The sequence below is a fragment of the Protopterus annectens genome, chromosome 4.part0, assembly GCF_019279795.1.
Source record: "Protopterus annectens isolate FY-2018-M chromosome 4.part0, PAN1.0, whole genome shotgun sequence".
Classification (NCBI taxonomy): Eukaryota; Metazoa; Chordata; order Ceratodontiformes; family Protopteridae; genus Protopterus; species Protopterus annectens.
In genome coordinates, this window is record NC_056733.1 from 501730616 (window position 1) to 501747618 (window position 17003).

Here is a 17003-nt window from a genome sequence, read left to right on the forward strand (position 1 = left end):
ATTTTGCCATGATAGTCAATGGCATGCATAAGACAACAATACCAGGGAATAATGGTTGCTAAGGGGGAAGGCTCAGTGTGAGTGTGGTAACTATGAATTAGCATTCTGCTTTATGCTAATGAGGAGAATGATGCTGAATCACAGACTTCCTCTACGTGTTCGCCTGAACCCAACTGTGTAGGTGCAGGTACACCATGGTATAAGTATAAGAGGTAGATGACCTCATAAGGGGGAGTGTCATGCATGCTGTAAGCTTACTGGTGGCCCGTGTTTGCCCTTAGCTAAGCACAGCTAAGGAAGGGGGGGTCTGAGGCTGCCTAGCAGTGTTGACAGTGCCTAAACAGGTGTGCGCTCCATGCACCGGGTTTTAAAAAACAAAAAAAAAAAAAAAGGAAATAGCAGCTATGTTCACATCTGAGAACTGGGTATCTTAAATGGGAAGACAATGGGAAGGGAAAACAGCAGTAGGAAGGCAATCAAGGAGACCTAGCATAGCTGGCAGGTGAAATTTATCAGAATCAACCAATTACACATGCAGCAGCCCAGTACAGCACACTACTATAAACTATGCAAACACCTTTCACTCTGGTTTTTCCCACAAGCTCTACACCATCGGTACACAGACGGGGAAATTGTACCTGAAAAAAACTAACAAAATATTAGGGGCTGCTGTTGCTCTCTAACATCAATATGTGGAAGAGACTAAGGGTGGTGAGGATGTGAATGCTGGCGACCAACCCACAGTGAGAAGGAGAAGAGTGTACAGACCTTGGGTAACCTACCAGGGGCTACATGAGCTGGAGATAGTGAAGCGCTATAGGGGGGACAGGGACATTCTACAGCAAATTGTTGAGCTGTGCTGGCCATGCCTGAAACACAGAACCAACAGTGGGGAACCCATCTCAGTGGATACCAAGGTATGTGTAGGGTTAAGAATACTAGCCAAAGGTACCTTCCAAAGGCCAACTGAGGATATCATGGGGATCTCACAGGCATGAATATCCAGTGAATATCCAGGGTACTCCACCAGTTCCTGGATTCCATGTCAGCACATGCTGGTCAGCACATATATTTCCACAACACCCGTGAGGTGTTGACCAGCAATATGCATCTATGCATCTCTTCTACCAAATAGCAGAATACCATGAGGTAGTGGGTGCTATAGACTGCACGCACATAAACATCAAAGTACCACCCTGCGAGCAGGGTAGGGTGTACATAAACCACAAGGGCTTCCCCTCCATCAACTGTCAGGTCGTGTGGATCATATTGTGTACATTAGTGAGGTTTGTGTACTTATGATGACTGCTGACAGAGTGTGTATTGTGAATATGTTACTTGGCTTGTGTACAGACTGTGGTAGACATCACTGTTCTTGGTCCTGTTCTATCTGATGTTGCATGCTGCTCCAGTTTACGGTACCCTATCAGCGTATATGTTTGTAGGGCCAGACTGAGACATGTCCCATACCACAGTCAGGCATCAGTCTACACTGTGTATTGGGCCAGTATATGTAGGGTTAGTGTGTGAGTGGCACATAAGAGGATGGTTTTGATCACACAGTCCATGTACTGTACTATTAATTGGGCTTACCATAATGTGACTGTGTTCAGATTGGTTGCGCGTATGCACTTTCACACTGATGTCTGTTACTCCGTGCTGTTACAAATATAGCTGGCACTACAGGCATGTAAGTACAAGTGTATTCCCCCATAGGAAACTTGGGTCAGTGTTGTGGCAGTCTGCCTGTAGTTTGCACAGTGCTTTATGACATGCCTAGCAGCTCAGTGTATTTACCTAGTGTGATATTATGTCCAGATATTTGTCAGATGTACTGTTGCCTGGCCACCATAATGGCTGTGTATTTCTGACAAAGCAGTGGGATGCTGTGTAGATGTATGTCACTAACTAGTGGGAAGTATTTGGGCTTGGGACCTCTGCTCCTCCGGTTAATATGTGTTAGGACAGACAGGAGATTGCGAACGCATCAGCTGTGTGAGCTTATCTATTCCAGTATTTCTGTGATATCCCCATTTACATGACTGTTGGTCCACACGTCTTGCACTAAGGAGTTCTTTGTATACCTTTGGACTGACCAGATTGTGTCAGACTGTCCACATTTATTGGGCACATCTCTGCTGTATTCCACAGGATCATTACTGTGATATGTGTGGTACTTCACTATGATGATCTTATGATGTCTGTCAGTAACTGATGGTGTACATGTCAGTATCAGAAGTGACTTCCTACACAACATGTCTGTTGACAGATATATATCTATATACACACACATATATATATATATATATATATATATATATATATATATATATATATATATATATATGCATACATACATATACACACACACACACACACACACACACACATACATGTACACACACACACATATATATATATATATATATATATATATATATATATATCTATATCTGTATATATATATATTGGGTCTATGTTAAATGTTCGAACATCCAAAATGTCGAACACTACATGGTCGAGACCAAATGTTCGACATTTGGATGTTCGAGCATAAAAAAAAAAAAAAAAAACACAGAAAAAAACTTTAACAGTGTAGGCAGGGGGGCAAGCCACCTTGCACCCCCCACACCCCTCCTACTTAAATATACCAACTCCGAGACTGCACTTCAGTGCAGAAAAGGGAAATTCTCCCTATCTGCACCGTACGGTGCAGCTGAAAGTCTATCTTCGAGCACTCAAAATTTCGAACGTTTGGTCTTTTAGCTACCTGCCAATCTTGTAACTGTTATTATATAGGAAAAACAAATTGTATGCTAAAAACAAGGATACTGAATCACTTGTCAGCCATAAGGCTGAAGAATGAACATAATGCTCTCTTTAGACACATTTTGGCATTTGCAGGGCATCTTTTCAAATTTATGGTTAAGACTATAATGAAAGGGAAAAGAGGGGGCGATATAGTAAATTAAACTGAAATTGAGGAAACTAGGTGGATCATAGAATTGACAGCCCATAGGTTTCCTGGTCTCAATGATGTCATTCCCATTAAGCCCGCCCTTAAAAAAAGGCGGGTTCAGTATTGAATAGTGACTGGTTGCCAAGGATTTGAAATATTTGTCTTTACCAGTAATGCATTGTCTAAAGAAGGGTAATAACCCGAAAGCGCTTACATTGATTTGGATCTTATTTGCTGTTTTACCTGCTGGTTTTATATCAGAGACGAATAAATACTGTCTCAAACTGGTGGCAACTGCTTTTTTGGATTTTTGACATATTAGAAATTTGTTTACTGTCCCTGACATCCTCCAGTGTGGTTTCATTACATTTATTCATGTGTAACTATACTTTATGGGGCACTTGTGTTTATAAGGGGGTTTCACAACTTTATTAAACTGACACCTCACATCTGGACCTAATGCAGTACTCTGGTCAACAAATATATATATTTAGTAGCCAATTATAAAAATAAATGTTTATGTACTGCTTTCACATGTAAAATGCAAATTGGTTATAATGGGGATTGAACCGGGAACTGCTGCTTGTAAAGCATACAATATAACCGCTACACTACTGAAATACTACTTATGGCAGATGTCTCTTGCTATTTAACGTCTTGTGCTGTTTAAGCCGGGCTAAGCGTAACCAAGCAACGGGCACACCCGTGCAGCTATGCTTAAATTTTATCGCATTTATAAAAAAATATATATATTTGTTGTGTTGTTTTATTTGTACCCTTCAGAATATCCCTGCTAATGCTGAACCTGTTATTCTATCAACTTTCTGCTTTGTGGGACGATTGTCCCTTTTGGCTTTGTCCACATTCCTTACTCTGACGAGTTGGGAGGTGTGCGCTATGTGGTTATGCTACATTTGTTATTCTGACATTTGTCTTGGTATGGACGATTGTCCCTTACGGCTTTGACCAAGATTTGTTATTCTGACAGTTTGGGGGTGTTACGAGCGTTCTCGCTTGTTTTAAATTGCCGAAAGGCAATTCTGGAGTGCAGAGGGCTTGTATATTGTGAGAGCTCTGCTCTCAAACCCCCCCCCCCTGCGCTCGTACATGGAACTGTGTCCATTGTAGAGCATGGCAGTGTGCCTTCATACATATGCATGGCGTGCTGCCGTGCTTAACAGGAACAGTCCCTACCATGCAGGAATAACTTATTCCTGCATGGCTGCTTACAGAATCCCAGGGACTGTTTATATAAAAACACACACACACACAAATATATATATATATATATATATATATATATATATATATATATATATATATATATACATACATATACATACACATACATACATATATACATATATATATACATATATATATACATATATATATACATATATATATACATACATATATATACATGTGTACATACACACACACATATATATATACATATATATATATATATATATATAGATATGAGAAATTTCTGTCTCTCTCTGCATACACATACACACACAAAGTGTTCATTCAATTGATGAGATAAATTTTACTGGACAAAGATGGATGCAGACATGCTGGAATTGTCTGTTGATTATATTTGGTTTTCAGGATGAATCAGTACACAGCCATGGCTACACACACAGAGAGACACACAGAAAAGGGAAGGAAAGAGAGGAAAAAACACTAAACAGACAAATAAGTATGCAAGAGCATAGTTGGGGGTAGTGTGCTTGTGCACTGCTGCTCACCTCTTAATATTACACGCGCACACACACACTCTCACGGTAGCATAACGCTTGCTTGGCTGCCTGTGATTTATCAAGCATCTGTGTTCGGCTTTGTAAGAAATTACTTCAGAAGTTCACACACCACAGAAGAAATGGCAAACATACCATTACATGCTTCATGATTGCCTGTTGTAACCTTAGTCATATTCCCTTTTAATTTTGCTATACAACAACATAACTCATCTTAAAGTGCGATTTCGGAGTTGATATATTTAAGTAGCTGGGGGTGTGGGGGGGTGCAGCCCCCTACATGGAGGGTGCAGGGGGGGCTTGCCCCTTTGCTAATAGTTTGAGTAAACTAATATGCTTTGTCTTTTATTTGTTTCTCTATGTACATCTGATGGAGTATAGTAAGTGTTAGTATCCTGTAGTTTTTTCCAATATTATGAAATTCAGTATTCTGAGTTTTCAGTATTTTGAATTTTCAAGATTTTGGACTCAGTATTTTGAATTTCGAGATTATGAGCTTTCAAGATTTAGAGGTGGACCCATTAAAACACATACCTTTAAACAGTTCCAATAATATGTGTATATGTCTTTTCTGTCCAGCAGGGCACACTATTGATACATTTTTAACACAAGCAGCTTTACAAATACATTTTTCAACACAAGCATCTGTACAAATCAGTTTGATATAAAATTGAAATACAATTCTTTATAAAATTCCAGCTAGATGTGCTGGCATATGCTAAATGGCAATACCTCACATCTCCACTGGTGTCAGCATTGGGATGAGATGGCTAATAAACTGTCCTGATTTTTCCAGGAATGGTCAACAAGTTTTTACCATGGCGTCCCTAATAATGCCTTTTTAAGCAAAGTCTGTCTACTGCCAACCTAGCAAAGTCTAATTTGAAACACATTAATGTGGCTGTACTCAATTAAAGGAATTTTAAAATAATGATTGAGGTTGAGACCTTATTGTAACTTCAACAAATTTGTGTAAGTACTGTTATGGAGGCATGGCTTCAAAGCAATAAAAGCACTTCCAGTAGTCCTGAATTTAGCACCTATGTTTTCTGACTTACTGACCATTACAGGAGTGTATTAGTATTTATACTTTCACCTCATGATCCTTCCTTAAGGACCACAGATTTGAACTCTTAAATGTCCAAATCACCCTAAGCATGATTATTTACCATTTCATAGCTAGCTAAAGAATACCTTCTATGTTTCCTTTTGATAACTGCCTAGATCACATGATCGAACGATCTCTAAATGTCGAAGACCCAAAACCGCAAACGGCAGTTTCCACACAGGGATACAATGCCTTTGTCCCACCTAAAAAAACAAAACAAAACATTAAACACAAATCAAGTGCGGGGCTTCGCCCCCACACCCCCTAACTAAATATACCAACTCCAAGATCGCTCCACATTGCAGAAAAGGCAAAATCCGTATAACGGCCAAACACATTTTTTTCCTGTGTGGAAACTGCTGTTCGGGGTTTTGGGTCTTCCAGATTTAGTGATCGAGCTTTAGGTATTCGACTACCTTAAGCTTTGATCATGTAATATAGATCCTTTTTTAACACCTTAGTCAAAATCCACATTAATCCCAGCACCTTTATATTGGGGGGCTTCATCTATCCATCTTAATTTGTCTGAAACATGACACCAATGGTCATTAGGCTCAGCACTTCCTTGACATTATAAATGCTAATAGCTTTGTGCAAATAATTAACTATCATACTAGGGGTCCAAATTTCCTTCAACTTGTCCTTACAAATACAGCCCCATCCTGACACCTCCATGTGTATCACTCTCCCTTATTAAATTGATCCATAAATCATTGACTTTTTCCTTACTGCTAACACACATCTGTGTTTAAGGACATTGTAAAAATAACCCTTTTTCAATTAACTGATGTAGTAAATAAATTCCACTGTAATTGGCCTTCTGCAAACCCTACTGCTGAAGTCACAACCAATGCCTCTGAATTCTATTCTCATTTACATTGCTGTATTGATAAAGCAGTCCCAATCTGCATTTCTATATATTAGGAAACTTAAAAACAAACTCCTGTGGTGTAATACCCATCTGAATAAACTATGTAACAGGAGAAAAAAATTACTTAATGCTTACAGGAGTTTCCCATTCTACCCATCTTGAGAATATAGCTAAGCAAATTACCATATAGCCTTAGGGGTACCATTACAAAGCTCAGGGTTGAATATGGACCAATAATAGACACAGAAATAAAAAAATAACTACAAATAATTATTTAAGTAAGGATGTTAAGAGCACTCAGGAAGGTTTGGAGCTATTTCATAGTGTTGTCTATTCTAACCCAAATGAAGCAGCTAATATCCTAGCTGAGAAAATTAGTGCGTTTACCCCCCCCACAGTTTTGAGTATCCACAGTCCTAGTCAGTCCCTATAATTTCTGTGTAACAAGTCCTCTCAACATTCTCAAAAGCTAAGAGCATCTTCTTCTTTCGGCTTTTCCTGGTTAGGGGTCGCCACAGCGGATCATCTGTCCACTCATGATTGGCAGTGGAGTTTTACAGTGTCGAGTTGCCAGCCTGGCACCCAACATTCCACCGAAGGCACACACACACACACACACACACACACACACACACACACACACACACACACACACACACACACACAGCCAATTTAGAGTATCCACCTACAGCATGTCTTTGGGATGTGGGAGGAAACCGGAGCACCTGGAGGAAACCACATGACCACAGGGAGGACATGCAGAGTCCGCACAGAAGGCACCCCAGCTGAGGATTGAACCGGAGAACCTCTTGCTGTGAGGCGGCAACGCTAACTGCTGCACCAGCGCAGCCGTCCTCAAAAGCTAAGAACATCTCATTTATGGAAAATGATAAAATACCAATTTGATTAATTGCCACTACCATACACACCCTATCTGTACTCCTACTTAATCAAGCCAAGCCTCTCCAGTGATTTCATTCCCAAAGCTATTGTGATGCTTTTATACTCCTGCATTGTGCCTAGCTCTACTAGTCAGGTTTATGGCTATCATACTAAACAGGGCCCACAGCTGGAAGACTTTGCAGTGGCCTAATCATCAGGCCCATCTTCCACTCCCAGAGCATTCATTTCCATTTCTGCAGTGTGCCTAAGTATGGGATTCACCCTTTGTAATGCTTTACCAAAAAGTGATTTTATTGTCAGGCATATAATTGCCCCCCCCCCCATTTGTTCTAGGAATTTACTCTTCAGTAGCACTGCTTCCACTGGTCTTAAAAACAAAATCCTTTAATTTTTATTTAATTTTCCCTGCCACCTATACTAGCTGTCTTTCTTGTTCTACCTTATGATGTTACAGTATTGTGGTGTTCCAGCTCTCCAATATCACATTTAAGCATCAACATCTAAGTTTGCAGGGCACCTGTTCTCAGACATCTGCCTTGCATCTCTGTATCTCATGCATGTCTAACTCCTTTGCTGGTAACAGCTCCATTTCACTTATTCTTCGGCTGCATGGAAAGAGTGATGCTCCTCTCTATCCATCTAATGTGTTTTACCCAAGTCTACCTCTTTGGTTGGCATACTTAGCCTGCTGTATTTACTGTTGAGGGTAAGAAAATGTAAAATGACTGAATTTCTGTTAATTTGTCCTGAGGTGTAAACATTTTAATTTGCACTGACTTGGTCACTGCCCAAAGAACATTTACTGCCAAGAAAATCAGAGAAGGTTTCACAAAATGTATGATATTCGTAGACAGGGCAGCTTCTTTGCTTCAACAACTAATAAACATTCAGACAGAGACAGGTAATAATATATATAAATGATAAATCTGAATTACAGGTGGACTGCTTTCCCCTCTGAAAATGATTGTGCTATTGAAAATATTGTGATACAGTTTCTTTTCAATAAAGGCATTTTACAGTAAAAAAAATAAATAAATCTGATACTGAGGGGCAGGTGGCACATATAAATTCTGAATGTGGACCTTGCTTTGGTTTTTCCCCCCTATGTTATCAAAAATGTCACTTTCTGTCTGTCCATACAAAAATTCATGAGTCACACAGTCTTGATGTCATACCTCATTATAGAGTTCCTGTTGCAACTGTAAGAAGTGCACAAGTGATTACGGAACAGCAAGCTGGAAAGTATGAACAGGGACTATGTCCAAGGCTGCAACACCTCAGACTACCCCCCCTTATTCACAGATACAAAGATATTTAAATCAGTATATACAAACAGTAGGGGACTGGGATGCAGCCCACCACAGCTGGATGTGCAGGGTGGTGCAATCCCCTCCCCTTTGCAAAAATGCATTAAAGGTATTACAGCAAACTTCAAGCTGTGTTGTATTTACCTGGGAAATGTCCTTTATTTTTTGCATTTGCAGGGCTAACAGTTACAAAGGTCTCACCTCCATTTGGGACGCACATAAGACGCTATTCTAAATGACAATGACAAGTTGTTTGGTGGTAAGCTGGACAGCAGTATTACAAAGCAGATCCATCATGTAACAGCTGAAGGAAGGATCAAAGGTAAAAGAAGGCAGTAATATACGAGGATTTTAGAGGAAATGCAGAAGGGAAGGTTAGGAGGTGGGGAGAAACAGCTGCAGTGGACTAAGGAAGGTCGATGTTCCAAGCACAATCAAGGAACAACCAGAGAAGAGGAAACATTTAAGAAAATGTTTGGGACAGGGTAAATGAATGGGAACGGGAAAAGGAAAAAAAAATACACAGAAAGATAGAGCCACAGAAAACCACCAGACTGGAGGTACAGCCAGGGCTAACTAATACACAGAAAGATAGAGCCACATACAACCACCAGACTAGAGGTACGGCTGGGGAAGCACCAACAAGGATAGATATTCACTGAAAAAGCAAAAAGTGGTACAAAAGAATAGGTGTAGTGGGGTGAAAAATTAGATTTGGTTACGAAAGGACACAGCTGTGCTGCACTAATTTGGAAGAAGGATGTTACCGTTGCTTTTTCTTTAAATGGCTGCTCACTGTCCTCAGTGGGCTTAGTGTTACTCCAGAAACATTTTCACACATACTTATGAAGACACTATTTCATGCTGTATGTCATTTCTAAGAACCAGTAAATATTTGTGTTACCAGCTTAAGTTGCACCTTGGATACTAACATTTATGTAGAGCACTACTAAAAAACAAGATTATTCCTATAAACTTTATGTTAATTAATGTTCTACTATCAAAATAAATGTGCTTTCTTAAATTATCCCATGAACTTGCATACCTTTGTGATGTTTGGGATCCCGAGAAGGAATGCAGCGAAACAAACTACCAAGACCACTAATTCTTTGTATTTCAAAAAGCGGAGTAAGAGTTTTCCGCAACCATCCATCAAGCTGGTAACCATAACCTCAACCATGGCAAACTGTTCAAAAAAAAAAAAAGTCATAAATACTCAAAGGAATTCATAATAACAGCAGTCTGAAAGAAGAAAAAAAAAACAAGTCTAATTTCTAAGTACATTGACAGCAGTATTTCATCCAACAGCCATCCATTTTCTGTACTGTTTACAGTTATTAACATGTAATTTTCTGTTTACTTGCAGAAGTTGTGTCAGTTCAGTCTGTTCATTAAATGAAACTTGAATTACAATAGACTCCCTCTTATCTGGCCTCTCTTGAACTGGCCTCTTCTTTAGGCGGCCATCTGATTTCTGCTGTAGCCCTAGCAGAAGACAACAGAGAAGAAAACCACTTCCACCTCCTGTGGGCTAAATAATGACAAACGTTTGAGTTTTAGACTTCATATTCATTAGCCAAATGCATACTCACACAGATCCTGTTATTCTAGCTGATTTATAACCTATAAATGCTATTTTGTATGCTTTTTCTGATTAACCAGCCATTATTTTATCCAGCCTAACGTCCGGTTGCAGCAAGACCGGATAAGAGGGAGTCTACTGTACTGTGATAACGCATGTCCTTGGGGACTTTACTCTGACAGGAGTGTTGGTATTCCAAAAACTGTATTCTTTGACCTCAAATGTTACTACTAGCATCTTAGCCAATTTTTAGTCAAGCACATTGGGAAGCTTAGATGAAAAACACATTAAATAACAAAATCTTACATAGCGCATGATACTGTTCATTCTTGACCATCAGGTAAGAATGTACAATAAAAGTAGGTTTCCTGTAAAGAAAATGTACCTGCCACACTTTCTAAAGTAGGTAATAACATGTTCCATTTAATGGGAATAGCACATGAGCATTGTATTTGGTCATCTAGATGCATGCAAACAAATAATATGAAAAGTGCTATAGACCTGAAATTCGGCTGCTGAAAACACAGGGCATGACTCCAAAGAAAAAGGGAAAGAGATATATGGGTTTCAGTCAGGAGACTCTCAGACAGGAACAACCAACTGCTAATATTCAAACCTGTTTTAGTCACATATTGTGCCTTTACTGATTTGATACTGTGGAACTTTAGGGGTAAAGAAAGCTTTCAATTCAAGATTGAGCAAGCTCAGATTTAGTAAATTTAGAAAAGTGGGGGGTATGGGCTGAAGGGGGCTATTGAGACCTGTTATCCAGTAAAAAGGTTATTTGCTTTTTGGGTAGCAGTTTTCCTTTATCAGTATCAGCTTTATTTCTGTGATGCTTCCCAGATTAGTTATAAAGATGGTTAAAAAAACAAACAAACAAAAAACATACATGCACAATGAGAAGTTCTTGGTGTCATTTTACATAACACAATTTCAAATCCACTCCTACACTGTGCACACCACTTAATGCCTTAGCTCTTTCTTTTCCATAGTATGGGACCCACCAACCATGCTTAAACCGATGCTGCCTTTATATAGAAAGCCCACACCTCATCCTGCTTTACGTTGCTTCACATATAATGCTATACAAGGCACATACTATCGTAAGAAAGCCTTTCAAATGGATCAGTCCTTTCAACACCATTTACTGTATACCCATTATTTGCGGAGATTAAAATGCAAAATAAGTAACTCACCGAAGCTTTAATTTTGTCATTGCTGTTAAGAAAAATAAAAATGTGTGCTATCAATAAGCAATTCATTCTAAAATCTTAAAGTGTAAGAGCAGGTCACACATAAAATGTGCATGAAGTTAACATGAGTAGTAAGTAAAAATCTCACTCAAAAGGAATATGCCTTCAATATGAATTATGGACCAAATGTAAACTAAAACAGCCTAAAGGAATGTTAAGACTGAGTAGGAAATTAAATATACTATTAAACATGACAAAACAGCCAGACACTGTTACTGGTTGTGAGTGGAAACAGGCTACTGCTTTAAGATAATTAGACACTGCAGTCCACAAAACACACTCTTATTATTGAGGCAAACAAGATACTCACCAACATTTTGAAGGCTTCCACTGGAACCCCTTAACCCTTTACTTATATATGCTAACTCCAGACGTGCACAAATGTTTGGAAAAGAGAAAAACTCCCTGCAAGGATGAAAAAACTATTCACACTGCTATGATCATGTACAGATGATTAATAAAAAAATATTTTGGAACTGGTGAATACAGGGAGCTGGGACTGGGGACATTACCTCTGTAATACATCATTCATCAAAATGTAGTCCTTCCCTCCAAAACTGTGGTGTAGCTACAATGGGCAAACCAAGAATTAATCGTACTACAGGTAGAAGGTGGAAGAGTGCTGACAGAACAGACCAACAGCTAACATGAAGCTAGTGATCCCTGTTGTGTTACTTTCTTTACACAACGAAGAGACACTTACTATTTTAGTGCCAAGAAACAGCTCTGTTAGAACCACATTAATGTTTCAACCCTGCTGTTGTCCTCTGCAGCTAGGTTATAGATACATGCAGAGTCACTATCCTTCAAAAGAAACTGTTTTGATAAAGCACATATATGGTCATTGTTGGAGACCAATGGGCATGCAAACCAAAATTAATCAAATTTACTAAATTTGTGATTTTTATAGTTGAAAGAAAGTATAAATAAAAAAAATGGCAACAGAAAAATCTGGCATATTCTTAGACGTAGATTGACAACTGGGGAAAACCACCACTATGTATTACTGACTGGCATTAGTGCATGATGTCAGTAAGGGAGGGGCTCCATCTATAAGAGAGGGGTTCCATCTACAATCCCTATTAACTGGAAAATACAATCTTATAGTTCCAGATCATTAATCTTAGCCTTTCCTGAGGCAGTGCCATGTTACCAACTGATGCCTTTACACTATCCTTCTACAGTACCTCGCTAGTGTATGTTAGCAAGCCTCTTTTACTTAACTCGACTGGTTTCTACTGAGAGATGAAAAAAACACAGATGAGCCCAGTGGAATAAACAAGCCAACTAAACATGCAAATAATATGTAAATAAGGCTTAAACCCACTGGCATTCATCCTGTACCAATGAATCATCAAGGAGTGGCACTTATAATTTGAATTTCTTCTATAGTTCTTCATTTGCCAGCATAATATCACCTCTCCCTGGAACAAACCAGCATTTAGTGACAGCTGGCAAGCCACTACAATTTATAGTTTACTATCCATCTTAATTAAGGGCTGCATGTGGTTAACTAGTCAAATTAGCTTTACCAAAACAATATCAAAACACCTTTCATTAATGTTGAAAAACAGTTTGAAGAGCTTTTTGCCACTATGCACTGAAATCATAACAGCAACCTCTTGACATTGCTACAACTCAGTAGATGAAAAAACGGTGAGTCAATCTATTATGAAAGTGACTACTAAGAGAGTTCCATCAGTTATTTAAGGCAAAGGATCTATCTTTCTCCCCATCTCCCTTTTACTGCAAGCGGCAGGTTAGTTCATCCTATGCAGTATTCATTCAGTCATTCTAACATTCTGCTGGTTTGTGCAGTGCACATCTTAAATATCCATCAGCTATCATAGTAAATTTTTCTATCTCTTTATGCTCTTGTCAAACTCCTGTCACATTTAACTTTGCCGTTGGGGATAATTTCATTAGCAAATAGACAATTATTACAGGGCTCTTCCTGAAACCTGTGATACCAATTAACACCTGTAACAGTCCTTTATTTTTTGGTGGATCAGTTTTCTGCATGTGTCTCCTGGCCATCAGCTCTACTTTTTCTTGGTTGATCCTACAGCTCAAGTGGCCAACAGCCAGTCATGGATGGCTATCATCTAGACACTGACCAGAGGCTTTTTTTTCTGTTTTGACTATATGGCCATAACCACAGTCATGGTGGGTGGTGTTTATGACTAGAGATCCAAGGGTTTGCATGGTCAGCTCTTCTCCAGAAGGTGTCTGCTTTACAGCAAGTCAGATTGCCACTCCTTCCCAGGATGATAGAGACAGTGTCAAGTGCTTACGTCCACCTGCCCTTGCCAGCTACTCCAGTGCCTAGGTTGGTAGTCACTTTCAAATGGTCAAGGTCACTGTCAGTGCTTTATCTCTTTCTGCTACAGAGCTTATTCCAACGGTATACCTTAATTTACCACTGCTGAGCTGTGCTGCATCAACATTATCGAAATGCAAGTCCATGAAACCAATACTTTTCTGCGTACATAAGATGTCCATTTTGTCAGCCATACACCAATGTGATACCCCATTGTCTTAGCTGCACAGCCACAGACAGTCCAAAAGTTACCTGATAACATTCCCCCAAATGAACAGCGTACTGTTTCCCATCCCAAAGTTAATTTTCCACAGATCAGGTTGATACACTGTCATTCAGTAATACTCTTCAGCATTCTTACTATGAGGTAAAATAAACATGCAATTAGCTGGCTCATAGCCACCTAGGAATAACTGTAATTTAGCAGGTGGATTTTTAACAAGTCAGCATTACTATTAACTAACACATTTTTCATCAGCTATGATGACAATCCATGTACACCACTTTACTTTTACTTAACATTCTTGTGAGTGCTAGTTACCTACAGTATACTCAGGGCCAGCCTTATTCATGACAAACTAGGTGGCTAGTTAGGATACCACACAACAAGGAATACACTTATGACTTTTTCTCTCTCTCTCTTTACAGTGAAAAAAAAATCAGAAAAGCACTCCTTTTGAAATGCCAACTGTGTTTTGTAAATAAAGCGCTGAACTCTACTTAGCTTCTCAGTTTTCTGCTCATCTCCTCATGCGATCTAAACAACCCATCACAAATTCCTTGTCTAGATCACACTGGGTGGGAGTGAGTTGAAGTACGGAAATTTTAAACACCCATGTGGGGATCTGAGGCAGGAAAATATTAGTTTGGTCCATGGTCTGAAGCATGGCAGGTCACCAACTAGATAGGGGAAACACACCTCTCAACTTCTTTGCTCAAAAACTCTGGACAAAGTCAAAAAGTAGCAGGGGAGGGGGATATGTTTTGCATCAATGTATATTTTTAGAACAATGAAACTCTAGTCTAGTTTTACTGGTTAACTACAATCCTCATTGATTTGCCAGAATATCAACAGTTTACGAGGGACAAGGCAAAAATATGAGGCAAAAGCGGCATGGTGGCATTATTAACAGACTGTCAATTTATCAGAAAATCAAAAGTTTTATGAGGGTTGGTACAAAATAACAGGCAATATTAGCAACATTCTACAAAATCAGGGAGAGCAGAAAAGTATAAAAGAACATACCAGCTTACTTTTTTTTTTTGCAATTTGGAAGGCTAGGTGAACTTGACTACTATATATATATATATATATATATATATATATATATATATATATATATATATATATATATATGAGGGGACAAGTGAGATTTTGTTGGATAAATATATGGATGTACTTCCAAATGAAAGGAAGGCAATGCAAAGGTCTGCAACAAGAGAGTTATTATGGCAAATAAGGAATTATAAAAATACAGAGGGAGAAAACAGTCTGAGCCAGTGATTTTAAGAAAAGAGGTGTGTGTATGTGTGCACGCGCATGAGCCCGTTTTGGAATTTATGCATATTATATATAGTAAAATGTCCTAACTCCTTTTTTGAATTGGGTAGGATGCCCTTCCTAAAGAGAGCTGACAGGGGATCTTGTAAAGATGGAATGAATGGAAAAGATACCAGGAGTTTATGGTGTTTTCATTGAGGTTAATGTGCAGATGATTACCACTGATGTGAAAAAAAACACAATGTGTTTGCTTTATTTTTTTGTCTTTTCCTCATAAAATGTATAGTTTTCTGGTATAATTGAGGGTTGCAGTCACTAAATAATGACAGATTTGAGTTTGAGACTTTTATTCAGTATACAAGTGGACAATTATATTGTAATACATTGCAATTTACCTAGCAGTACAATTCATCATTTAAGCCACCTCAGAAACATTAGTAATCAACTAATATTTCCAACAAATGTCAGGGAAATGAAAGGCATGACAATCAAACTGTGAGGAGTATGATGGTTCGTAGGTTCATAGGTGTGTACTAGGCTAATGGTCCTGGGGTCTCTACAAGCCTAGCCTATAGAAGTGCCCTGGCATTGTGCTGCCCATCATTAGTTCCCAGTGCCTCTATCAAGTAGAGCCACTGCAGTGATCCCCGGGGTGAACCTTCTATTTACCATCCATTCACTCATCAAGATTTCTCTTGAAAAGGGCCAGTGAGGTGCTCTGCTTGACATGTATGGGAAGTCTATTCCACAGCATGGGCAATCTCTGGGTTATGAACCTGTCCCTCCAGCATGTTCTGTTGATTGTGGTAATGAGGTTGAGGTCTCTGGAGTGTGCGGTGCAGAGTTATTGGGATTTCTTTAGGTGTAACATTTTTAACAGGGCTAGGTCAGACATGGCTTTGTAAGTCAAGCAGGGAATCGCCTCTTAGTAGATGATATGAGACAGAGAATAGCTGGAGTTTTTTGAGTCTGTCCATGTACAACATGGGTTTAAGGCCTAGGATCCTCTTCGTGAGGTACTTTTGTGGTCTTTCCAGCTGTTGCATGTGTCTAGTGAGGTACATGCCAAATGGGGCATTATACTCAATGACTGGCCTAATGAGGGAAGAGTAGAGAGAAATTATCTCTTTCTTCCTGGATGCAAAACCCTTGGTAATGGGATGTGCCACATAGAAGGACTTTCTGACCACAGTGGCAATGTGGTGGTCGAAGGAGAGGTTGCTGTTAACCTGTGTCCCCACATCTCTTATGCCTTCAGTATTCAGTGGGCTCCCATCAGTGTGGTAATTAGTCGGAACTGAGTTTTTCCCAAAGGGGATGACTACACATTTTTGGCATTAAGTTTAAGGCCATGGTTTCGACACCAGTCATTGGTCTCAGTGAGGCCTTTTTGTAAGATACCAACATCACTTGGGGAGTTAATAATGACTCCC

The 17003-nt window shown here is 39.2% G+C and overlaps 1 protein-coding gene across 1 annotated transcript in view; it reads right to left on the bottom strand.

Annotated features, from left to right (window-relative positions):
* LOC122799397 (sodium- and chloride-dependent GABA transporter ine-like) overlaps positions 1-17003 on the bottom strand; it is a 372008-nt gene that overhangs the window by 112532 nt on the left and 242473 nt on the right. Inside the window, exon 9 of the mRNA XM_044068418.1 lies at positions 9957-10097. Within this exon, the coding sequence (XP_043924353.1) occupies positions 9957-10097 (141 nt within the window). The remainder of the gene's footprint in view (positions 1-9956; positions 10098-17003) is intronic.